The 26,142-nt window shown below is 50.3% G+C and overlaps 1 protein-coding gene and 1 long non-coding RNA gene across 2 annotated transcripts; one reads left to right on the top strand and one right to left on the bottom strand.

Annotated features, from left to right (window-relative positions):
• The first annotated feature begins 442 nt into the window (after nucleotides 1–442).
• Nucleotides 443–1,505, top strand: LOC308575650. Its single transcript, XR_014002902.1, has 2 exons — nucleotides 443–804; nucleotides 984–1,505. It is a non-coding gene; the product is annotated as an uncharacterized lncRNA (long non-coding RNA).
• Nucleotides 1,506–10,967: 9,462 nt separating this feature from the next.
• EEF1G (eukaryotic translation elongation factor 1 gamma) lies at nucleotides 10,968–26,130 on the bottom strand. The gene is made up of 10 exons (XM_081174249.1): nucleotides 25,976–26,130; nucleotides 24,115–24,273; nucleotides 22,765–22,828; nucleotides 21,023–21,165; nucleotides 19,782–19,925; nucleotides 18,449–18,578; nucleotides 16,638–16,824; nucleotides 12,410–12,582; nucleotides 12,170–12,294; nucleotides 10,968–11,301 (listed from the first exon to the last, which is right to left on the bottom strand). Exons 1-10 carry the CDS (start codon nucleotides 25,988–25,990, stop codon nucleotides 11,143–11,145), a joined length of 1,299 nt encoding a protein of 432 aa, XP_081030375.1. The 5' UTR covers nucleotides 25,991–26,130; the 3' UTR covers nucleotides 10,968–11,142.
• Between the last annotated feature and the right edge of the window lie 12 nt (nucleotides 26,131–26,142).

Here is a 26,142-nt window from a genome sequence, read left to right as displayed (position 1 = left end):
CAAGAATGCAAAAATGTGCTTCCAACTGTTTTTACTTTATTGTTGATTTTTTTTAGAAAAATATGTTTTAAATAGTTGTTGTTAACTGTTTTTTATTATCGTTTCTCTTCGTAAATTCACGTTGCGATGTTGTGCCTTCATTTTTACAATCAAGCAACGTATAAATTTCTTGAAATAAACGAACTTCCCTATGAAGAATCCCGTGTCCTTTTCCCAAATGCAGCTCACCCCTGTTGCTAATCCTCAGAATGTGCTGCTCCAGAACCGTAGTGACAAATTCAGGGTCCCTTCATGACAGTCGCTGCCATGCCCCCCTCACAGACACACCCCCTTCTAAGATTACACAACCGTCTAAGATTACACAACCATCTTATTATACAATAATAATAATTGGGGACGCATTGCAACAACCTTGCGTGTTGCCTTTCTGCTAGATCTGCTGTTTTTCTGTGCACGCGAACGGGAAAATGATTTGGAGTGCTCCGAGATCTTCTTCAAGAGTGACTCAAGTTGTGTCCTGCTTCAAGCTCCATCGTCCGCAACAGAACTAATGCACACCCTTCTGTTGAAACGGAAGTGTCTTGTGTTTGCAGTGTTCCTAAATGCTTAGCTTTGGAGCAGAGAGAACAGGGTTCTTCCTGGGTACCTTCTCCAGAGTCTATCCTCTAGGAGTCTATCCTCTGTGGACAACTCACCTCAGCTCTGAAATAAAAAATTAAGGCCTCATATATATAATAAATGCTCATGGATTTGCCAGGCAAACACGTACATAAATGTATGGGCCACATGTCTGAGGCAGCACCAGTGGCGTAGCGTGGGTTGTCAGCACCCGGGGCAAGGCAAGTAATTTGCGCCCCCTTACCCGTGGATTTGTGCCCCCTAACCCGTGGATTTGCGCCCCCTAACCCTAACCCCCAGATGTTGCGCCCGGTGCGGCCGGGCCCCCCTGCACCCCCCCCATGCTACGCCACTGGGCAGCACAGGAGGGCAGTCCTGGAGCCATTTTGGCTCCCAAACTGACCAAATGTTTTCTCTGCAAGGTCAAAGGAAAATGGAAAAGCCTCCAAATTGTCTTTTCATTCACAAAACCTGTCTTAAGGGTATATCTGTGTACGAATAGGGTGATCCTGTGACCTGGCTCAGGAACTAAGTATTTGTCACTACAAAAGACTGGCCAGGCTCTCCAGGGTATCCAATCAAGTAAGCATTAACAGGTAACCTGCCAGACAGGAGATAAACAATGACAGAAGATAAACAACGCACTCAGATTTCTGTTGTAGACCGCCCTTTGTGTGATGTAGGTATGATGTGCCTTGGGGGTGGTCTTGAGCTACACCCCTTCTGTGATGTATGTATGATGTTTCTGGGGATGGTCTTGGACTCCAGGGTGGGCAATTTAAAATGTCTATATAAGGGTGGGCACACCTGGGTTCTGGGTCCTCCTCCTTTCCTGCGTGAGAGGGGAACACCCTGTTGCAACAGTTCAATAAAGATCAGGCTTACAAGCTGCTTTGCTTCTCAATATTCTCTGGTTTGCCTCTGTTCTTTTCTCCAACCAATGGAGAACCTACAAAGGACTCCATAAGGGCTCTTGTGTCCCCCATAAGGGAATAAGGGCAGATTTCCGTTTATTACAGTTCACTCAGATGGGCTCCTCTCAGCACAAAGGGTGAGGAGACAGACGTCTCAGGGGTTGAAAAGCTCCTCTTCTTTCCTGCAATGGGTCTTTGACTCCTGTGACCCTGGACAGCCACACCGCTCCTCAAGAGGAACATGGATGCACAACTTCTTAGCTGTTATGGCCAATGCCTCTCTCCCCTTCACCTTCAACTCCTTGAAGCATTTTAACAAGGCCATATTTAAGAAGCTGCAGCAGCCATCGCAGAAGTCAATTTGCTGGAGGATCTGGGAGACATAAAAGGTAGTCCTCCTTCATGGAGGGCATAGTTAAACCATGGAACTACCTGCCACTGGAGGCAGTGATGGCCATTAACTGGGATGGCTTTAAAAGAGGATTGGACATATTCATGGAGGGAGAGTAACACTTTCAATGGCTAAAGTCAGTAGAGCATGAGACTTTTAATCTCAGGGTCATGGATTAGAGCCCCATGCTGGGCAAATGATCCCTGCATTGCAGGGGGTTGGACTAGATGACCCTCGTGGTCCCTTCCAACTCTACAACTCTATGATTCTGTGGTTCTATGGCTCTGCTCTGTCTCTACGGTTGGAGGCAGAAATGCTTCTGAAGACCAGTTTCTGGAAACCACAGGACGGGAAAGGGCTCTTGGGCTCAGGTTCTGTTTGCAGGTTTCCCATGAAGGAGGAATCTGGCCAGCCACTGTGAGAACAGGGTGCTGGACTAGATGGGCCACTGGCCGGACCCAGCAGACTCTTAGAATCAAAGAATCATAGAGTTGGAAGAGACCACAAGGGCCATTGAGTCCAACCCCCTGCCAAGCAGGAAACACCATCAGAGCACTCCTGACATATGGTTGTCAAGCCTCTGCTTAAAGACCTCCAAAGTAGGAGACTCCACCACACTCCCTGGCAGCAAATTCCACTGTCGAACAGCTCTTACTGTCAGGAAGTTCTTCCTAATGTTTAGGTGGAATCTTCTTTCTTGTAGTTTGGATCCATTGCTCCGTGTCCGCTTCTCTGGAGCAGCAGAAAACAACCTTTCTCCCTCCTCTATGTGACATCCTTTTATATATTTGAACATGGCTATCATATCACCCCTTAACCTCCTCTTCTCCAGGCTAAACATGCCCAGCTCCCTTAGCCGTTCCTCATAAGGCATCGTTTCCAGGCCTTTGACCGTTTTGGTTGCCCTCTTCTTACAACCTTATCTTCTTCTGTTCGCAGGCAGAGAAAAGGGAGAACCAGCATAGGCCAGACGGGCACCGCTCCCTCCGGCTTGCGACAGGCGCAAGGGGAGGGGAAAGCAAACACACAACTTTCCTATTGCACATGCCGCACAGGGCACAACAGCAGGAAGCAGAGTGTGGCAATTGCAAATGACATTCACATTTCAGATGGGCAGAGATGTGCCACAGACAGTGGCGTAGCGTGGGGGGTGCAGGGGGGCCGGCCGCACCGGGCGCAACATCTGGGGGTTAGGGTTAGGGCAAATCCACGGGTTAGGGGGCACAAATCCATGGGTTAGGGGGCGCAAATTACTTGCCTTGCCCCGGGTGCTGACAACCCACGCTACGCCACTGGCCACAGAGCCCTGCCTGGGGGGCTAGCTCCTTCCTCACTGCCACTGCAATGCTGGCTGGCTTGAATTGGGTGCTTCTCATCAACTGGGGAAATAAAGGCAGCCTTCTAAGCAGGCATGACCTGCCAGTGGTGCCAAGACTGGGGGCGGGCAGAGAGGGAGGGGAGAGAGAGAAGTTTGCAAGGGAGATGGAAGCAGCAGCTTGTAACTGCCTGGCAAAGATGCCCGTTAAAACACGGGCATTGTTGCTAAACAAAAGGCTTGGGCGAGGCTGGGAGGTGCCCTGGGGAGGTGCCACAAGCTGCCTCTTTCCCAGAGGTCAGGGAGCTTTTGTCCCTCTCTCGTAACACACTCTTATAACTCAGGCGCATCCAATAAAACGGAAGGTTGGAACGTTCAGGGAAGTTCTTCTCCATGCAGCGCAAAATTAAACTGTGGAACTCCCTCCCACAAGATGCACAAAGAAAGGTTGTGCATTTGGGACTGGTTTGTTTAGAGGAAGAGCAGGCATGATAGACGTTTATACAATTATGCCTGGCCTGGAGACAGTGGGCAGATAAAAGTTTTTCTCCTCTCGTATTTTTTCCCCACACAGTGCACAGTTAAACTATGGAATTCACTTCTTCAGGAGGCAGAGGTGGCCACCAACTTGGATGGCTTTAAAAGAAGATTAGACAAATTCATGGAGGAGGGGGCTATCAAAGCCTAGTAGTCACGGGGGCTCAGAAGCCTCAGGCAGGGGGACGGCTCTTGTGCTCAGGGGTCCGGCTTGTGGGTTTCCCACAGGTATCTGGTTGGCCACTGAGAAAAGGATGCTGGAGGCCTGATCCCTCAGACATCTTCTGATGTTGTTAAGAACTTCCTTTGTCTTTCCTGAGGCTTCTGCCCAATTCAATGTGCTTGGATGACCCCTGATTTACAAGAGAGGGAAACCTCTCTCCAGCCCAGGGATGGAGAACCTTTGTCATGTGTGCGTGCAGAAGCCAGGCCTTGGGCCTTCCAAAGTTTCTTCTGAAGAGGCAAGGCGTGGCCTCACAGGTGAGGCCAATTGGTAACTCACAGCACCTGGTGGCAAGAGCTGGGAAGGGATATAAGGTCAGCATTTCCCTTTAGCTCTTTGCCACAGCAACACGTTCCCTGCCTGGCTGCATTTGGTTCCTTGACTCCTTGCTCCACGGACCCTTGACTCGTGACTCCTGGCTTCTGGACCCCCCCTTCCTGCTCCCACCCCGCCATCTTGCCCCTAGTCCTGACATCCCCTGCTGGGACTTCGATCACCCGTGAACTGGACCGTGACAACCTTTCCCTTCTGGTCAGCAGGAACCTTCCAGGGGCCACCACCAAGGAGGCTACGTTCCAGCAAAGAACAGGGGAGTTAGACCCATAGCAACTTCAAAGGAGGAATAAGGGTCTTGTACAAACTGGCACTTCAGCTGTGAAGTGACACTTCACCCGTCCCCTTCGCCATTCACCTTCTGCCTTGCCAACTTTCCAGCTTAGGCAAGATTTTGAGCTGTCAGAGTGAGATCCTTTTCTGCCGCTGTTTTCAATCTGATGTTCTTTTTCATTCACACTTGTTCTTAGTTGTTTGCTGTTTTTTTTATCATGATTTTTTTTTTATAAAAAAAAGGTTTTGCAATGCTGCCGTTTATACGATTGCTTTTAGCAGCCTTGGGCCTCCGCAGCATGGAGAAGAGTGAAGGTAAAAAAAATCTGACTTTGCGAAGAAATAAAGCAGGCAGGGTCCTTTGCAAAGGAAGGGTCTTGTTTTCACCCACAGCCTTTGCTGTCCTTTGAGCTATTTTGGTTCCCATTTCACAGGTGGCTAACTGAGGCTGAGAAAAGACGCTCAAGGCCTTCATATAGAATCACAGAATTGTAGGAATCACAGCTCAAGAAACCCCTGGCAGGTGACCCCCAAACCTCTGCTGGAAAACCGCCAAGAAAGGAGAGCCTACCATCTTCCGAAGTGTTAATGTACCTGTGGCAGCGAGGGGGACCTGACCGCCACCAAACCACAGCAGTTTTCAGTTTGGGGACTAGCGTGGCTTCTCGCCATGAGAATTCTCCGAGCTGGAGAGGGTTGGGTCAAGCGAAGGGGCCCTGAGTGCCGAGGAACAGATTCAAAGCTGCACTTTCTCTTCCTCTCCTCTGGCTGCCCTTTGTCCAAGCTCTCTGGCCGGAGCCTTCGCCACTTCCCAAGGAAAACACACAAACTCAGCAGGGCTTGTATTCCAGGCCTGCATTCTTCCCCTGCTGCTCAAAGCCAGATGCCTGCAGGAATCTATGCCAGACCCCAGCCTTCGCTCCCCATAAACTGAACTCAGCCTCCCTCCTCCCAACTGCTGCCTTCCACCCCCCTCTTCCAATAGGGAAGGAGTTGTAAATAACCATCTTATTTCAAAGCCCTGGCAGAACTAAAAAAAAATTTTCCCCAGCTCTGGGGTTGAGAGAGCAAGTTGCTAGCGGAGGTTTGGATTACTGTGAGGGAAAGAGAAGGATGGAATCTCGTAGTGGGTGAACGATGGAGAAGCCTCTCCCCTGGCTTAACATTAGTTAAAAAGGCGGGGGGGTCTGAGCCAGAAAAAGAGGTGGCAACCCTGTGTTGTGACAGGACACAGGAAGTACTGCTTTATGGGACGTGCCATTTAACTTATTTATTTATAAAATGATTTGTATACCACTATATCATTTTTAAAAAAATTGAAGTGGTTAATGGGAATAAAAACCTTTGGAACTCACTGCCACAAGATGCGGCTTAGGATTGATTGGGCAGATTCAAGGAGGGGAGAGTCTTCCAAAGCCTATTAGCCGACGGGAGCCTCCACTTCCAGGTGCAGGTATCCTAGACATTGGGAAGGGAGCAGGGCAATTTGCTCTGTGGTGATGGGAACTCTGCACGTGCTCAGAACTTCTCCAAATACCGGCGGGCCTGAAGCCTCCACGCAGCTCTGGACAGCTGGGAGCTGCAATTGGCTGGAGTCGACCCGAGGAAGAGCAGAATTCAAGAACTGCTGAGTTACAGCCACCCAGCATCCAGGCCCTTGCGAGGAAGCAAGTGGGGGACGGGGAGAGAGCAGCTCACATGTTCTGCCCTTCTCCAAAAATCTTGTGCCTGGATGAGTCACTGCCGAGAGAGCCTGATCTCTCACACACAAGAACGGCGCTTGGGTGGGGCTGCGGTTCAGCAGAGGAAAAATGGATGCCAGATGTCCTGGCCTGAGGCCAGGGCTCCCTCCCCTTCCCCACAGCTGGGGTCCATCTTGAAGCGCCCCGCTGGCTGTCGGATCAGCGCAAAGAAATGGAAGGGAGGAGAGGACTTGGGCTCAAACTCCACCATCCCCGCATTTTAGGGGTTGTTGGGTTTTCTTTTTACACTCTCTCTCACACACATTGAACTTCCCTCAACAGCCCTATCAAAGAACTCTGGACCCAGGCCCAGATTCCAGAAGCAGCCACAGAATTTATTGCAGCAAGTTGTTAAAAAACGAGAGAAGGGAATTGTTGATCCAGCCGTGCCCCGGCCCTCCCCCACCCCCAAAATATTTGCTGCTGCTCTCACCCCCCCCGCCCCGCCCTCCACCACCCCATAATTTTCCATTCCCTCCCCCACCAGAGGATAATTTCGCAGCAAGCCAACAAACAAAACTGGAACATAAAATTACGCAGTTTCGCTTGCTCTTAGCCCCAAGTCCACATCTCTTATTTTTGTTGTTAAAATATGTGCAGTTCATACAGAAAGATGCTTTAAGAAAAAACAAACCCAGAGGAAATGTGTTTTAAAAAACAAACAAACCCAAAACTTGTTTCTATGGCAGCCGAAAAGCAACAAGATTAAATGAGGTGGCGAGGACATCCGGTTCAGATCTCATGTCTGATATGAGCTAACTTGGGTGGTTTTTGGAGCCCATTCTCTCTGCACCTCAGTCTTTCCACCTGCAAAATGGGCATGGTGATTGCAGAGGATTGGGAGGGCCCTGATTGGTGGGACAAGGGTCAAATGCTGTGTTGTCAGTGGCTCTGTCAGGACAGGGTTTGGGTGCAGATGCCCCACTAAGCGGAACGAGAAGCCCCACCCCTCAAAAATGTAGCAAGGCTGACATGCCACATTTTGACTTCTGAAAAGTAAGTCATCTTAAGGGGGAGGGGCTCTCATAAAATCACTACGCCCAGCCTTTAATTACCTAACTGTGCCACTACTGTATGTTGTATAATTAAATAGCCCAAATCTACCTTCAAATCTGGAAATGCAGCTCTCAGGTCTGCAGGGAAAATTAAACCCAGAGCAATTTTAAACTTTATTGATTACACTTCTAGCCAGCCCTTCCTTCCTCCCCAGGGAATGGAAACCGAGACAGCATGTTTTCTTTGGCGGGGTGGGCTAAGGTGCGGGGATTGGGAGACTCATCTGACGCAGGACAGCTCACAATGGGTGGTGGCGGCAGCCTTCCAACTTTGGGGAAAGAGGCACTCTTTATATGCTCATGAACTCTTGCCCCGTCCTTCCTTAGTTAGGCAAGCATGTCAAAAGCCAGGCGGTGGCCTGAAGCACAGCAAGAAAGGCAGTGTGGCGCAGTGGATAGCAATCTCATCCGCCTTCCCAATTCATGCATTTAACTCTGTGCCCACACCCACATCCTTGCGAGGTAGACCCTTCTGCGCTAGCAGGCGACAAAATGAGTTCCACGATGCCTCAGCAGCCCCCAGCTGCATGCTAAGGGGCCAGGATGTGGCCCCACTGAAGGCATGGGGGTGGACAGCAGGCACCACTGCCCTCCTCGAAAAGAGGTCCCAATCTGGCCGTTGAGCTCCATTCCAGGGCCCTTCTGGCTTCCTCCTTCCTCCCACCGTTGCATTTGGCCCTGAACGCTAAATACCGAGCCGCTTGCGGCCAGGCCCCACCCGCCTAGCAGGATACGTGCATGATTCACTCTTCCTGAGGGCCCCCAAGAAGCCAGATGGAGGCGATTAACTTAAGCCCTTTCCCTACCCTGAACAAGCCAGGAAAGCAAATGGCCAAGAACATTCAGGAGGGACCAAGGTGCGGAAGAGGTAGCCAGGGGGACAGAGGAAGCCAGGTGGGGAGGGGGCAGAGGGCAGGAGGTTGCCAGAGGTGGCTTTGTGGCCCAAGGCTCAGATGTGATGTCTCTGCCTAGGATGGGTGTGAACCCAGAGAGGACTGCCCTCCTGGGGCAGCAGAAGCGAATTCATGTCCTCCATTTCTTTTATTTGTTTACTGTGTTTCTGTTCCAGCTTTTTTCTCAAGGTGGCCTGCACAGTTCTCCTCCTCCCCAGTCTATCCTCACAACAACCCTGTGCAGTAGGTTTGGCCGAGACTGAGCTCAAGGTCACACAGTGAGTTTTGTGATGGCCAAGAGCGGATTTGAACCCTGCTCTCTCCCAGTCCCGGGTCTGGAAACCATAACCCAGTTTTTGGACTACAGCTCCCATCAACCCCGCTGGTCCTACTAGGTAGGGATGATGGGAGTTGGAGTTGAAAAGCTGCTGGAAACCCTGTTCTAACCCAACAACTGCCCAGGCAGATGGTGCCCCGGGGAGGCTCTTAAGTGTGACTGTGGCAGCTTTGAGGGCTCTGCTGTCCCTGAATGTTGTGGCCTCAACCAGCCTTTGTGGCCAACAGTGCAGTTTTAAAGCCACGAACTGGGAGGGCGGACGAGATTTGATGCTACAGAACGGCAGAATTCCAAGGGGAATTTTTCTGGGCCAAGGCACGAACCAGTTTGGCTGCCAAGACTCTGCCCCCGTTGAGTTTCAGGAGAGTAAAAGCCAAGCCCTGAGAGGCATGGGGGCCAAATTGAATTCAAAACACTGAAAACACCAGGAGGGCCCCTTGCCTGCATAGAATCAGAGAGTTGGGTCATCTAGTCCATGCCTGCAATGCAGGAATAGTAGTTAAAAGAATCCGACACATGACCATCCAATCTCCACTTTAAAATCCCCAGTGAAGTCCACCACCTTCAAGAACACACTTGATAGTTTTGTGCCAGCCTAAACGGCTGCCAAGTCCCTGGTGCAAAAAGCCATGAGGACCAGCAGCTTTTCCTTTTTGAAAGACTTGCAGGATTAGCTCAGCCCCTGGGCTTTGCGCATAGGAGGTCCCAGGGTCATTGTCTCCTCGCCAGAGATCCTGGCGAGTTGCTGCCAGTCAGTGTAGGCAGGCTGAGCTAGGCAGGCCAAGGGTTTGAGAGCATCCCCTGCTCCTGCGCCGTCCTTGGGCCAACCCTTCTCTGCTTCCTCCGCTTGTCCCAGCGAGGCCTCAGAAATGGAAGGACACCAGTTGCCGGTTGCCAACACTGCCATGCACCGACTCTGCTTCCTTTGTAAAACAGTGGCATGTTAAATCCATTTTCTGACCTTTGTGGGACTCAGGGAGTGGCCTTCATTCAGACTGTTACCGGCTCAGCCTTCCTGTTGGGTCAAGGCCTGTCAGAAGGGCATGGCGGAATACCCAGATATTCCTTGCTGCTTGCTTGGGCATGGGGTGTCAGCCACACTCAAGCTTACAAGCCCATCTTATTTGTTTTAGGCAAGGCCTGAATCAACACCACAGGTGTGGTTCTGTTTGTGTTCTACCTTGGCCCTTACACCTAGCCTTGATAAGAAAATGGGTGGCGGCAGCGGGGGGAAATCACACCCTGAGTCCATAGCTGCTCCTGTGTTGCTCTTTGCAAAGCATCCACACTGTCCTCCCTTGGTTTAGGTGGAAAGGGGTGTGTCAGGGCTTGGAAACCTGTCTAGCAACTTCATAAAGGTGCCACTTCCACCCGCCCCTCCCCATTTCAAGGACTTAAGAGCCTTGATGGATCGGGCCAGTGGCCCATCTAGTCCACCATCCTGTTCTCACAATGGCTGGCCAGATTCTTCCATCATAGAAAACCTGCAAGGAGAACCCAAGCACTCTCCCGTCCCGTGGTTTCCAGCAACTGGAACGCAGAAGCATTGATGCCTCCAAGCGTGGAAGCAGAGCCCAGCCACTGCGGCAAGTAGTCATGAATTTTTCTGATCCTCTTTTAAAGCCACCCATGTGGGTGGCCATCAATGCCTCCTGTGGCAGGGAGTTCCATAGCTGCGTGAAGAAGCCCTTCCTTTTATCCATCCCTAATATTCCAACATTCAGCTGCACTGGATGTCCCCAAGATCTAGTTCTGTTCCAGAAACAGATCTGTGTTTTTCCTTGCCTTCGGAAGGCCTTCCCTATGGAGACCCCCATCTCTTTATCCCTTAGGCACAAGGCAAACACATCTGTTTCCCCAGGGGTTAAAGAACTGCTCACGTAGGCATTCTTAAAACGCAAATCAGCTAGACTTCCCCCATCCTATTTAAATATAGTGATTTAATGATTCCATTTTTCTTATATTTAAAATTGTACATTGATTTCTCTCCAGCCCTCTTGAGTTTTGCAAGACGACTCAAAGGAGCAACAGGGCCTGCTCCCAACTTGGGCTAATGGAGAAAAAGTAAAGCGAGAAATTTTCACTGGTTTCTGACCTTTCTCCACCCCAGGACAAATCAGGGGCCCCCTCTATCTGGCAGGCATATTCTAGGGGAGCTGGAAGCAGCCAGGGGCAAGGGCCATGCTGTGGGGTGTAGAAAGAGGCTGCCTTGTAAGCCAAACTACTATTTGTAACCCCCTTGAGGAGCACAAAAGGAAACGTTGCCCCCCTCCTCCTCCTGGCACTGAGGCCTTCCACAGCCCCCCCCCCCCCAAGCACAGACCGGACACTGAAGCTACTAGCACACTCGGGTTTTTAATTCGCGTCTTTGAATGTCACGACGTCTCTCCCTGCTGAGTTGTTTCTAATGGTGGCGGGAGCTCTCACTGCTCCTTCGGAGACTACGACGCCCTTCCTTAGGTCCATGGTTTTGGGAACAGTCCCGCCCCCCTCGCCAGCTCTCTGGCCGCATCACTTGAAGATCTTTCCCTGGTTGAAGGCTTTGCCAACGTGCTTGAACTCGCCCTCCCACATGAAATACTCCTTCACCATCGTCTTGCACTCCTCGCTCTCTGGGTCCAGCTTCCGCCAAGTGTAGGATTCGTAATCCACCTGCCAGTCGGGGCTCAGCTGAAGGAGACACGGAGGGAGCAGAGTCAGGATGGGCAGTGGGGGGGAGGGGGCGAGAAATAAAGGGGCCGCCTCCCTCCACGCTTCACTTGTTAACTGTAAGGGCAGCTCAGCCTCGGCTGCCGAAGCCCAAAGTGAAAATCACCTTTAAATATTTAAACACTGGCACTGAATCTTGTTAAGGCTGCTTTCACCAACCTGGTGCCCTCCAAGTTGTTTCTGGACTACAAGTCCCATCAGCCCCAGCAAGTATGACCCATATGTCAAAGTTGATGCAAGTCGCAGTCCAAACTATCAGGGCGGCACCAGGTTGGCAAAGTATATCCTCCATTAGATCTGACCGTTGTGATCAGAAGTCAGTTTGCAACGGTAGTCTGCTTTTCTTACGTATAATAAAAATGCTGCAGGGTCGTCACGCTGCAATTTGCAGTTCCACCGGCTTATGGCCACACAAACTACAATGTGGATGAGAGGCCCATGTCAGCTGTGGAGGGACAACCAGAGTTGGCTGTTGCTAAGGTGTGCGTAGGCTCACACTTTTTCTTCTTTCCAGGTGTTGTTGGACTACAACTCCCATCAGCCCCCAGCACAGGTTGGCAAAGGCTGCTGTAAAGTGTTCCTGGCATGGCTGCCCACTTGATTGATCTATCGTGGCTCCTTGCTTGTGGGAGAGCAACATAAATCTAGCCTAGGTGGGCCTGACTAAAGATCCAGTGAGGAGCCACCTGTTGGAGCTGCAGTGAGAATGGCTAATGGCAAAGCTGCGTTTCCCTGACCCTCCTGCGAGAGAAATAGATGGGAAGCCGTCAAGCTCAGCTCTCCCAAGAGGTCCAGGTTCCTCACAGGTCTCCCTGAGGCGCAAACTCACCGGAAAGGCTAGCTCCTGCCCACGGAAGACCCAGATGCCAGAGATGCAGCTGGCGTTGTTGGTGCCAAAGAGGATGACAGAAGCAAAGGCGTTCTTGCGCAGCTTGTCTAAGCGCTGGAACATGCCTGCCAGGAAAGAAAAGAGGGAGCAAAGAGGTCACTTGACCATCCGGCCCAGCTCAGAAGCCGCCAGCCCAGAAAACAACGGAGGTGGCGGCGACTGGGGTCACGGCAGGCTTACCTGTGATGAGGTTGCAGCTCATGAAGGTCTGAGCGAGCTCCTCGGGGAAGCGATAGTCTGCATACCAGATGGACCAACCCTCCTTGTCAAAATGCTCCCAGAAGTGGGGTATTGCCACTGTCAGGGTGTCCTCGTTGGAGTACTTCCTCTTGAACTCGTCCATGATGAAGGAGCTGAAGGGAAGAGGACAGGAAAGGGTCGTAGGGAGCTGCGTTACGTCGGGTTGGACCAGGGGAGCATCTGGCTCAGTATTGCCTGCACTGGGTGGCAGCAGCTCTCCAGGGCTTCAGACAAGGGCCTCCCCTAGCAATACCTGGAGATGCAGGCAGGGACTGACCCTGGGGGGATCTTCTGCACGCAGAGCACATGCTCAGGCACTGAGCCACAGCCCTTCCCCGAAGATGCCACTCAGCCTCTGCCGCACAGAGTGAACCTACTCTTGCTAAATTAAAGCGATGCTTTTAAGGCTTACTTCGATACCACAAAAGAAGGGGCCAAATGGAGTTTTAGGGGAGGGAATTCTACCTCTGTGTGTGTGCTGGCAGGGGACATCCAACTGGAAAAGCCCCATCTTTGGTTCTCTGACAACTTGACTTGCTTAACGACAAGCAGCAGCAGGGTCTCTTGAGGCAGACCTCCAGGTCCAGGCAGGCCCACAGGCCTCCAAATAAACCCCACCCCAAAGCGTTTAGCGCTTCTTAAACGTTAGCAGCAGCACTCTGAAATGAGCTTGGAGATAAAGGAGCTAAGTGATGCAAAATGCAGTTGACATCCCAATAAGCAGCCTGGCAGGGGAATTAAAAGCCCCAGTCTCTAAAGGCAATTGTGCGTAGAGAGAACAGTAGTCAATCCATCATTCTGCACAAGAAGAATAGAGGGAGGGGCACAGGTGAGCAGCTGCTGTAGGAAAGGTGATTGTCCTAAAGTGGGAGACCAGAAGGCGTGGCTGCTACCCTTGTTCAATAGACATTGCCACGACATTTTTTCCAGAAAGTCATCCACTTTTGTGTGTTCATCATGGGTGAGGGGTCTCTTAGCCAAACAGGCAGAAATTCTGTAGAAGCCCACTGTGGGGCTGGTTCCCAAAGATGCTGATCCCAAACCGCAGCCCACCCACATCCAAGTTCACACTCACTGCAAAGGGGGGAAGCCACCTGAAAATCTAGAAAAACCTGTTTTCGGGGAGAAGGGAGGGATCGTGTGGATGAAAAAAACCAAACCAAAACTCAAGTGGTATTATGACCCATCTGCCTTCAGAATGACGAACGCTATTAATTATGCCTGATACAGAACACATGGGGTAGGGGAGGGGGGTTTCCAAAAACAAGCCAGCTACTGTTTAAGAGTATATTGGCTCAGAGGATGGTTTGTGCTGGTAACAGCTGCAGTGTTGCATCAAGGCCAATATTAGCGGTGTGATTCCTCTTGTAGAAACACACCATGCTCTGAATACAGCTCGGCAGGGGAACATGTTTTACATGGGGGGTGGGGTGGGGAGAGTTGGCTGTCCCACCCAACCCAAGACTGGACAGGCCTCCTCTGCCAGATGCTTGAGGGTAAACAACATACATTTGAACATAGAAGGCAGCCTTACACGGTGAAGACCATCTAGCTCAGCAGCGTCTACACTGACTGGCAGCAGCTCTCCAGGATTTCAGCCAGGGAGTCTCTCCCAATCCTGGGACCTTCTGCACTCAAGGCAGGTGCTCTGCTTCTGAGCTACGGCCCTTCCCATCTTCTGGGGCAAAGCCAAACCCAGTTTTCTAACCCCACCTTGTTTTGCTCTTTCACGCATTAAAGTTTTGACACTTTCGCTTTACACTCTGCTGCCAGAGCTATTCGGTCTCCCAGCCATTCCAGGAGCTGCAGCTGACAGGGGTGTTGCGGCCACAAACATCTGGAGGGCACCAGGTTGGCGAACCACCCAGGAAGCAAGGCTCCTTGCCGCCACCCAGTGTTTCTTCCTCCCAAGCAGGGAATGTGGGCTCGGCCTGGCTGGGGCAAAGCACAAAAGCAGCCCTAGCACGTGGCAGGGCATGGGATGTGGGACAGCCAAAGCACAGCTATGGGCTGCCCCCTAGTGGGTGAACCAGGAGAGGGCACCCATGTGATTTTAAGCAAGTGTGCAAGTTAAGCTTGTAATTTTAGGGGGCAGGCTATTTTCTTACAGCCGCTGTTAAGCCACTATTAAGCAACTGGGAATCAGAAACACTTGCTGTGGGGGGATTTACTTTCTGAACATGTCTGGACTCCTAAGTGTCTAACAAAGACAGCTAGGGAAACAAGGGAAGCTTGGGTGAGTGGAGAGGCCAGGAGAGGGCTCTGCCCTGGGCTGATCCTGTACAAAGTTCTAAGCATATGCTTGCCCTCCAGTTCAACTGGTTTTGCACCTGAAATGAAGCATGCACACACACACACACACACACACACATATATATAGTGCAGCGGTAAGTCCATTTCAGTAATTTTTCTCCCTGAACGAGATCTCCTAAGTTGTCTATCTGGAAAGGAGAGAAAGGAATAAGCTGCCTGTCCCACTAGCTCTACCAGTTGCATTTACTGCTTTCAGATAGAACTTGAGCTGCTGTGCTTGGCCAAGCCCCACATGCAAAGGAGAGAAGCAAGTTCATTTGCCAAGCCCTACAGTACCTTGCCCTTCTTTACAAGGTCCACTGTGTGGACCACCTGAAAATATTGCTGGCCAGGATCCTTCCCACAGAACCATCTACTATTAACTCAAGAGCCTGCTGCAGCTGAACTATCCTTTCCTAAGGCCCACAACTCTCCTCTGCATTATAAGGAACATGGTTCACACCCACAGCCTTTGAAACAGAAGGGAAGCATGCAGCAAGCTACAAACTCCCCTTTGGCTTGGAAAGCCATCCCTGCAGAGTTTGGGGGGGGTGTCTTTGCCTGCACACTGCTCTCCCCCTGCCAGGGTTCTGGGGGACGGCTTGCATGCGTAGAACGGGGCCTGCACCACCTGGGAGGCAGCAGAGGGTCATTCAGGAAAGGGCACCTCAACCTTCCCCAACAGAAAACCTTCCATATCCCATCTCACTCCATGCAAGCTGCGCACAGGGAGCCTGTAAGGGCTGCACACCCTGGGATGCTGCCCGGCACTCCCTGCAAGTAATTGAGGGAGAGGTGGGTTCTGAACAGAAGGCCTATGCCAATGGCAGCCAGCCCTGAATGTCTTCTGACATCACCCATAAAACAAGGGTCAGTCACCGGATTTAGGAACAGTCCAGGAACAAAAGCTTGGCTAGAACACATAAACATTTTTTTTAAAGAAGAAAACTTCTGGACCTTATTTCAGAGGCAGAACCACTTGAACAACGCACGGGAAAATTTGAGGAGCCTCCAAAACAGCAAAATAAAACATCAAGTGGTTGGGAGACGGAAGACCTGGTGCCTTGCACAGCTCTGAGACTTCCCCATGATCACAAGTTGGGATTTTCTGGGGGTTTTTAGAGTGGAAGGGACTCAGAAGTGATTTGCTAAGCTGCCTCCAAGCTTGTACAATTCTCTGGCACTAGGGTTGGGCGATGTATCGATATAGCATGCAAAAATGGTTTGAAGTACACATCATGAGAATTGTTTCATAATATTTCAGCTGGCAAAATATCACAAATCACAATGTATGTAAGGGCTAGGCGATATCTGGCTTTCAACATCATAACTTACCAGCTAAACATTGCAATAGGAGTCTAAAACAGATAAATGACATTATCAAATGTTATACTCTCAGTTTCATCAGTAGGCAAGCCAAAATGCATCCCAACACGACTTTCAGTTTTGCTGGCAGTCTGGCAATCCCAAATTATTTGTATTCACTATGACTCATCACCATCCTTTGGATTGTCCTGAATACCACCATTTGGTAGTCAAGCTCCAAACCAAAAGTCTCATATGGATGCATTTTGGCTTGCCTGCTGCTGAAAGTGACCATGAGATGATTGATAATACCATCATTTTATCAGTTTTAGACCCTTAAGTAGTAGCAGTTGCCAGGACACTGTCCTGCTCACCTCTGCATAGTTCCTTGCTTATTTCAGATGTTATGATATATCAATATCACAATGTTTAGCTGGTGATATATCACGATATTGAAAACCAGTTATCGCCCAGTCCTATCTGGCACCTGGACTTTTTCCAGCTATCCAGAAACAGAGGACCGTTCCAAGGCTTTCCCAATCCATCACCGCCACCCCGAGCAGGGCCTCACCTTTTGGGGAGGTGAGCAAAGGGGTCTTTGGATTTGGGCTCGGAGGCCAAGGCCTCATCGCACTCGTCCATCTCCTCCTCGGGCTCGGGCTTCTTCTCCTCTTTCTTCTCTGACTTCTTGTCCTCCTTGGGCTGCTTCTCCTTCTTGGGAACCTCCTTCTTGGGCTGGTTCTCGGCAAACTTCTTGGCTGCACAGAGAGGGAATGAGGAGGAAAAAGGTGTGTGGGGCGGGGGCAATGTCATATGTTGACCCCAGCCAATCATCTGGGATTATGGGAAATGGAGTCCCAACATTTGGAGAGCCACAGGTTGACCACACTCATGCCAAGCTACTTACTTCCAAGAAGAGACTACTGCATTGTGCTCAATGTGGGGCTTCCCATACACTTGGTCTGGAAAAGCTGCAGCTGGAATGCATGATTGCTGACAGGGGTGAGACCCAGTCTGCATGCACCTGGGCTCAAGAGACCTGCACTCATTGCCAATATGCTACTGGGCCAAGTTCAAGGTGTTACTATTAGTCTATGAAGCCCTGAACAACTTGGGACCCGTTTACCTGCGAGAGTGCCTTACCCCATATATGCCCACTCAGCCACCTGGATTTGCAAAACTGACACGTACAGGGGACACATAATGCCCATTTTGCACCCACAATTTGGAACTCCCTGCCTATTAACACCAGTCAGGCTTCTTTGCTGTACTTTTTTTGGAAAACAGCTAAATACAGTCGTACCTTGGAAGTCTTGGCTCCCGAACAAATCAGCTCCCAAACGATCAAAACCTGGAAGTGAGTGTTCTGGTTTCTGAATGTTCTTCAAACCCTTCCCCTGTCCGATGGGGCTTCCACAGCTTCCGATTGGCTGCAGTTCTGGAAGCTGGACTTCCTGAACGGATTCCATTCGACTTCCAAGGTACGACTGTACCGTTTTGCTTAGGCAAACCTGCCTAGATGCTTAGGTATCTGATTTTTCACACTTATTGCAGATTTTAATTTTCAAATGCTTTAAATAGCTGTTTCTAACTGTTTTTACTGATAATTTTATTGCTTTATTATTTTCGTGAACTGCTCTTTGAGGAGGGGGGGTTTCCTTAGCCATCAAGTGTTATAAATTTTTAATGAAATAAATAAATAAAAATAAGCCAGCACATTGGTACGTACAAATGGCAACTCTGTTGTTAATTCCAAGCAATTTCTTTGGGTAGGCCGGTCATAAATTTGTGGCTGCCAAGCCAAACAGCACCAAGTTTTTCAAAAGCACCTTCTAGTTTTCTACTCTGCTCAAGACTTATTTTAATCTATTTCAGCAAGCAGATTTCATTAATTCCTAAGGCCGCAGAGGTGCCAAGTCAGCAGATCTGAAAAAGCATAAGGGTGGAAGGTGGATTAATGGTTTAAGAAGCCAAGCTGGGTTGATTCGTCTAAAATCAGGTAGCTGAATCTGCAGATAACACTGGTGAGCTTTTTAAGAACAGTCACTTGTGATTAAGCATATGTTGCTGCCAGCAGAGAAACACAGTAAGGCAGAACATGCCCTTCCTTGAGAGCAGAGTAAAGAGGGTCTTAGTTTCTGAACCACCCCCCTTTCCAGGAGGGCAGATAGTGTAGGGAAGAGAGATGTCATCTTTCTGCACCTGTGTCTCATTTCTATAGCACAAGGAACAGAACCAGAGAGGGTAGGACTGCCCAATACAGGGCACCAGTTCTCACAGGGCACATTTCTTTAAATTTATAAATCACCACTTTTTAGCAAGGACAATTCACAAACTCTTTAAAGCCATATGAATTTAAGTAGAGGCCTCTAGTTCCCTTACCATCAAACTGTGCCATCTTCTCGCACAACTTCACCTCTCCCAAGACAGCCTTGAACTGAGGCTGGTTTATGCAGGTCACAAACCAGCGGTTGACGTTTTCGTACGGCTGGCGGAAGGACGGCTCCAAAACCTGAAGACAGCAAGGGGAACCAGATTGAGTGGCACATGCTCATCCCCCGCCAGTTTGGTCTGGGCTAAGCAGGTTGCATAAGACAGTGACTTCTGAATTAAACACAAATGGTTTGCAGCTTGTGTGAATAAACCGCAGACTTCACATGGCAACAAGGAGGATCAGAGATCACCAACCCTGTGTTCAATGAAGGATGCAACTACACGCAGCGGTTCTCAACCTGTGGGTCCCCAGATGTTGTTGGACTACAACTCCAATCATCCCTGAGCTCTGGCCTTGCTAGCTAGGAGTGATGGGAGTTGTAGTCCAACAACATCTGGGGACCCACAGGTTGAGAAAGGCTGAACTACAGCATCCTTTATTCGTGGCCTCAGCCTTAGCTTAAATACCTCCAATGGAGAGCCCCCCTGAGGCAGACTCTGTCCCACTGCTGCAGCTTTCCCAAACCTGCAGGTGACATCTGCTTCCCTGCTGTCTCCACCAACCTGTTCCAGTTCTGCCCTTTGGAGCAACAGGGAGCAAGCCTGCTCCATCTTACATCAGTGTGAGACAGTTCTTCAGCTAACTGGAGACAATACCATGTTTCCCCTTCATTTCCATCAGTTTAAAGAAGGTTAGAAGCTTTCACTTTTAAACCAGGGTGGATAAAAATCAATGTTTTTTAAATAAAAAAAAGGGTTTTTTAAAATAAAATGCTTTTGGAGGAAAAATCTTTCTAAAGATAGCTTTCTATTTAAGTTACATTATAGTCCAAAGGCTATTCATCAGGAAATAAGGATTTGTTTTAAGTTTTTCATATGTGCTAAAACTCAGTCTAAGTTTTTAAAAAATGGTTTAACCACATCAGTTAACAAACATGGATACATATGCTATGTTATTGTTTTAGTTCAATAAATTATTTAAAATTGTTATTAAGGAAATGATTTGTTTTCTCCTTCCAATAGAGTACAGCAGAAAAGTTGTTGAAATATAAACAGTTAACTTATTAAACAATAATTTCATAATTATCTGCCTATGTATTTCTAATAGTATAACCAAATCAGTAATTTTTGATATAACTGCAAAAGAAGTGGAATCTTGCTGCCCCTCCCCAATACCTACTAGAAGCAAATAGCACGTATGTTTACCGTACCAGGAAATAGGTTTACCACCATGCCCAGGTGCTTCTGTCCCGTGCTCCTCAGCCAGCTCTCAGGAACTCACCTGCTTATAAAGCCAGAGAAGTGTGCAGACAATCGTGATGTCAGCCAGTGTGATGCATTCCCCCACCAGGAATGTCCTGGTCTTCAAATGGGCATCAAGGAGGGCCAGAATCCGCTTCACTTCCTCCTTGGCATACTCTGTAGCCTGAAGAGAGAGGGGGGTGCACAATTTAGAAAGAAATCCTGAAGGGACAGCAGAATCTGCTGCAGCCAAAACAACCCTGAATAAAAGATTGAGTTAGTCCACTCAGAAGACAACAAAAAGGATAAAAACCCTAGGAAAATAGACAGCCACCCCCGCTATACAAAAATCCACTGCAAAGTGCATTTAACATGAACCAATTAAATATGCAACTCTGAAATAAGTTGGGGAGTGCATCTTCTATTTTTAAGTGCCTGTCCTGTCCCTCCAGCTCTAAACGAACAAAGAACACCTGCCTAGTGTTTAAGGACATGCGTAGCACATGTAAGACCCCTGAGTTCAATCCACAGCACCTCCAGTTTAAAAGACCTCTCAAGCAGAGGAGTCTAGCTTGCTAGTATGCACGACAGCTCAATGGGGCCTCTGGATTCAGGGGCAGTTTACCACCACTGAGTACCAGTTGTCAAGGGGAGGAGAAATAGCAGCAGGCTACTTGTGGGATTCAAAGAAGCCATCTGGCCTGCAGAACGTGTTGTGGCTCGATCAGGGCTAGCTAGAGAAATGGATACATCAACAGGGCCTGTTGAGACACAACCAACCTTCTGTGGCCCATGTTGATGGGTAGGTGGGGCATCCTGCCTGCCAATCACATGACAGCGCAAACTGGGGTTGCAAAGGAAGAATCGAGGGCGCAGTCTAAGTCGGCTGCTGGTTCTCTCTGAAGTCAGAATTCAGCATTTTTTCTCCCTAATGTAGTACTTTTACTTGTCACATCTGACACTTTCTTTGCAGCTGTGGCTTGAACTTTTTTGCTGCCTGACATAATATGACACCTGCACAGGAAAGGTAGGTGTGGTCCAGGAGAACTACCCTTATAGCTGGGAAATAACTGGCCAGAAACCTCACAGAACTAGAGCAAGGGGAATCTACAGGGGCCCTTGAGGTGCTGTTGGGATGCCAGTTTCCAGAAGCCCCAGCAGCCAGGGATGATGGGAGTTGCTGTCCAGCAAAACCTGCAGGGCCAGAGCCTTCCCAACGCTGCACCAGGTGAACCAATGGCCTGACTATGCACAGGCAGCTTCACCTACGTCCACACTCACCTGTTTGTTGTAATGCATGATGCCCAGCGTGGGGAAGACCCACGTGCTGGCAGGAGGGACAATGTCGCTGTCCGCAAAGCTCACCCACTGGATGACCTGGGCAGCTGCCTCCTTGGTGGGTCCTCGCAGCTCCTCGTTACTGACTGGAGAAGAAAAGCAACTGTTACTGCAAGGGCAAAGACCCGTCTCCCCACCCCATGGCTACCTCTATCTTATCCATCAGACTCTTGTTCTGCCTTTCTGTGCATTTCCCCCAAGGCAAAGACTAAAACCACCAATTGCGATAAAAAAAATGAAACTTTAATAGCCAGGATAAAGTAAATCAGAAACAAAACAACCAGAGGAGTTTTAAACCCAGCTTCCGAAAGTCAAACAAAAGATGTTGACATGTCTGCAAAAGGATGACCTGGGGGAAGGAGGGTAAGCGAGGAGGGTCACAAGGGCCTCTCAAGGACAGCCTCTAGACCAGTGTTTCCCAACCGGTGTTCCGCGGCACACTAGTGTGCCGCCAGACGTTGCCTAGTGTGCCGTGGGAGGGAGGCGGGCGAGTCGGGCGGCGAGACGCGGGGCGGCAGCGGCCGCCCAGCGCGGGGCTCTCGCTGGCTGCCTGCCTGACGCGCAAACCCCCGGCGCAGGCGCCCCGCTTGTTGACACGGGAGGGGAGGGGGGAGAGGAAACGCTGCTGGTGTCGCTGCTCCTCGGCGGCGGCTCCTCCTCTCAGCCCGCCCTGCCTATATTTGCACCAATCCCCGCCCACTAAAGCATTCGCGCCTCCCAATGGGAAGCCTTGCCGGGCGGCGGGTGCTGCTGCCTGAGAGTTCTGAAGCCACGCCCACTTTCCCAGAGACTGGCGGTTCTGAGGGATCCAGGGCAGGGCCGGCGCGCGCGCGCTTCTTGCTGCCCGGGCGCTTGCTCTAATCCCGCCTTCCCTGGGAGGGAGGGATGGCGGTGGCCGCGAGCGTCCGGGGTGGGGCGCGCGCTGGCTCTCCCTGGCAGCCCCCGTGCCTGGCGTTCTATCAGTGCGCCTCCTCTCTCTTTCCCCACCCATCCTCCACGTGCTGCGCTCTAACCCGGAGTTAGAAGCGAATTAGAACACGCCCCCCGTGTGTGGTGTGTTTTTTATGCTGCTCCTCTTTTTTTAGGGCTTTTTGGCGGCTTTTGGGACGGCGTCGAGGGGTGGCCGCCTCAGCTGCCGCCGTCCCTCAGTCCCTCGCTCTGCTGCCTCCTCCCACCCCGGCAAGGGGAGGGAAAAAACTTTCACTTTTGTGCCTCCCTCCCGGCGTGACGCTGCGCACTGACGTCACGGGGCGGGGCTTTAATGGTGGTGTGCCGCGAGATTTTTTTCCGGTAAACAGGTGTGCCGTTGCCCAAAAACGTTTGGGAAACACTGCTCTAGACTGCTGTATTCAGAATCTCATCTGTTGATTGGACTCGATGGCCCTTGTGGTCTCTTCCAACTCTATGATTCTATGATCTGTAGTTCTTAAGAAAGCAGGTGAGGCAATTTGGAAGAGTGAGCAAGTGCAAAACTCAGGACAGAGAGGGAAGGTGGCATAACAAGAACTGGCAGTTGCCGCAGGCCACCCACAGTTCCCTTGCACCTGCCACTAGCAGTCAACCAACCTCAAACTTTCTGCCTTGCACAGGAGCCCCCAACCAAGGAATTCTTGGTTCAATGCCCACAAACCCTGCTCCCACTTTCTGTTAAGTTATCAGAAGCAGACAGAGGCGACTGGGGTTACCGTAGTGTGCAATGGCATTGCTCTCAAACACGCAGAATCCATCGTCCCCTTCAAAGGCTGGAACCTATGGAAGAAAAATAGCCTCTCTCAAGCCACTGGCTGGTCAAATGCAAAGGTCCCATTTGAAGCACCCACAACGCTAGGAAGCCAGCTAGTGCCCCCCTACCAAGACCAATTCAACCCCACTCTTGGATGCTTGCAAAATACGCATAAAATTATAGCTTGAAATTTGACATCACTACTGCATGTAGAAATCAATGCACAGCACTCCAACAGTGGTAAAATGGCAATACCAAATCTGGATTGTACAAATGGCCCTGTTTGTAACCAGAAGTCAAGAGGTGGGGCTACCTTGCTGCAGGTGCGAGGCTGAATACTTCCCTATTACAAAAACACAACTCCTTGCATCTAAGAAAACAAGCATGTTTGGGAGAGTTCAGCCCAACCTTTTCAACACGCAGTTTCTCCCAGCCCCACGAGACTTTCAGGATTGTGACTCCTCACCCAGAACAGAGTGGCAGCTCTTGAGGATTATGCCAAACAAACATTTGGGTGCAACAACATTCTCTACATGACTATATAAACACTGTAGTAAATGTATTTACCATATTGGCCCGAATATAAGCCGTACCAGAATATAAGCCATACCTTTAAAATTCAGCAGCTTGGGGGAGGCAGACGGGCGCCGTTGCCCTGCACTCCCAACGACCATCATGGGCAGCTCTTTCAGCAGCGATACCGTATGGTCAAGAATATAAGCTGCACTTTTAGTCAGAATTTGGAAAGAAGTGCTGCTTATATTCAGGCCAATACATTATATAAATGCTACGCTTGCCGAGTTGTCATACCTAAGGAGGAATTCCCTGCAGACCAAGTGAGGAGGGATGGAGAGAGCATTGTCCTTCCTCCCTCTCCTGCCTGCCCACAGGACACAGTGTGTTTCTCAGGCTTACAGTAATTTGTAGTAACTTTTGCCAACTTATTTGCAAAATATACATATTAAGAACATAACAAAGGCCCAGCATCCTGTTCTTATAATGGCCAACCAGATGCCTCTTACGGGAAGCCCACAAGCAGTTCCAGAGCACAAGAGCCCTCTCCTGTGGTTTCCTGCGACTGGCATTCAGAAGCATTGCTGTCTCTGACTGTGGAGGCAGTTCTGATGTAGGGATGCTGATGTTTTTACCAGGCATATCTAGAATACCTTTGCCACTATGCACAGTCACCTCCTGGCAAACTGGGAACAAGCCAAGGTGACCCCAGCAGGCTCATAGGCAGCTCCCCTTTCACTGACTCTCAGCAAGGAGAGGCAGCTGGAAGACATCAGCCCAAGTGGGGCCAGTCACTCACCTTCCCAGCTGGGAATTTCTTCAGGAACTCTGGGGTCTTGTTGGTCTGCCCAAAGTGGAACTGTGGTGGGGTGGAGAGGACCTTGATCTTGGCGCCACTGTACTGGGCAGCTATGAGGGCTTTGAACGCCCTCCAGTTCTCGGGGTAGGTGTAAAGAGTCTGCAAAAGAAAGGATCAGTGTAAGACACAATGCAGAACAGAGCTTTGATATGCAAGAGAAGATTCCTAGCTTCTGCTCTCTGGAAACTATTTTAGAACCAGAGATTTAATGGCTTACAGTTGACCCTACGAGATCTTACGGTTGTAGTATCCTACACTGCCATCATACCTCATCATTTCCTGCCTTGAGTCACTGCAACTCTGACACTGCAGTACTGTAGGAAATCTTGAGCTTACCACACCCGCAGCATAATGCTATCTCATCACTATGAACTAGAAACCTCAGCAGCCTTCTATTCTTGTATGCACCCTCCCCACTGCCCATATAAATGACTTCCTAGACACTCACTCCACCACAGAGCCACACCCACCAATGAGCAGCCTCCAGGGTCTCCAAAAGGTTGCACTGCAGCCTGCTTTTCCATCAGCCTAGTCTCCCCCTCACAAAAACCCACTCCAACTATACAGGAAGCAGCCTTATAAACTCAAGTTACTGCTCTATCTAACTCTGCTACACTGACTGGCAGCTGATCCCCAGGATCTTATCCAGGGGTCTTTCCCAGCCATACCTGCAGGTGCTGAGGATTGAACCTGCAACCTTTTGTATGCGAAGATGCTCTACCCCTGAACTACGCCCCTTAACTCAGCGCCAAGCAGGCTACCCACCTTCTCCTGTATCCCGCTCTGCACTCAAGACTTCCGACCCACAAGCCCCCAGTCCCATTTCACAAGCCATTTCCCACCGCTCCCCAGGAGTGCAACAAGGCACCAGGCCCACCTCTCCTCTGACACACCTATTCATGGCCTCAGACCAGATCTAGATTTAATCCAGTTTTCTTTTCCCATCACCTGACAGCCAGAAGCAAAGTCTCCCTTCTTCTGCATAGACTGCTGGTAAACATGGAGGTTTCGCTGCCCCACCATGGCTAAGAATCACTGAGCTATTGCTCTTTAGGTTGTCTAAGAGTCCCACTAGTTTACATTTCTCAGCAGCAGCCAGGGATGACCCCAGGAAATGCCAGAAAACCAAGAGTCCCCATCCTACTTGTTCACTAGCCAAATCACTTGCTATTCTGCAGTAGACTGCCCCTACACACAGAGGATCAATGGCATGCAGAACATGCCCCCACCATGATTCCAGCACACACCAAGTCCCTTTAATACTTCTGCAGCCCATAAATAAGAAACAGCATGGGAACATTACCAATGCCTTTACAAACACACCAGGGGCATCAATTTATGGGGAAGGGCCGCAGCTTAGTGTAAGAGAATCTGCCTTCCATGCAAATCAAGCCCCAGCATCTCCAGTTAGGGCTGGGAGAGACCAGACTGAAACGCTGGAGAGCCACGGCTGCCAGTCAGTGTAAGCAATACTGAGCTAGATAGACCAATAGCCTTCCCACGGCGAGGTTCATAAATCCCCCATGTGACTCCCTAGCACAGTCTAGCCACCCCAGTGAGGCAGCCTGAACCGAATGACATTAGAATTGGGGAGGGGAGGAAAGAAAGTATCCCTGACACTCCCACCTCGGCCCTTCCTGCCCCTCTCCTCCTACCCCAACCGCCTCTCCCCAGCAATATCCCCCCCAAAACTGGCTAGGGTCATTTATTCTATGTGCCCCACTCCCGGCGCCCAAATGCTGCCCCCAAAGTCGGATGCAAACGGATTGCGAGGGGCCCCCAGGTGTAAACGCGAGCTCACCCCGGCCGCCGCCATCTTAGCGAGGAAAGGAAAAGGAGGAGCGTCGCGCGAGGCGGCCGTAAAGCGAGTCGGAACGCGGCCTATCCAGCGAGCGCGACGACAAGGCCCCGCACGCCCCGCCCCCTCTCTCTTATAGTGCGTCACTGGAGAGGGGCGGAGCCTCCTTG

Source organism: Podarcis bocagei (assembly GCF_964188305.1).
Source record: "Podarcis bocagei genome assembly, chromosome: 16".
Lineage (NCBI taxonomy): Eukaryota > Metazoa > Chordata > Lepidosauria > Squamata > Lacertidae > Podarcis > Podarcis bocagei.
The sequence above is the reverse complement of the archived record's forward strand: the minus strand, read 5'-3'. Positions and strand labels throughout refer to the sequence as shown.

Bases quoted from the DNA above. Each gene is read 5' to 3' on its own strand.
- EEF1G (XM_081174249.1), bottom strand. The intron at 22,829-24,114 runs GTGAGTGACTGG...TTTCTTCCATAG, and splicing joins AGAAATTCCCAGCTGGGAAG to GTTCCAGCCTTTGAAGGGGA. The intron at 12,295-12,409 runs GTAAGCCTGCCG...CTTTCCTGGCAG, and splicing joins GAGCTGCAACCTCATCACAG to GCATGTTCCAGCGCTTAGAC.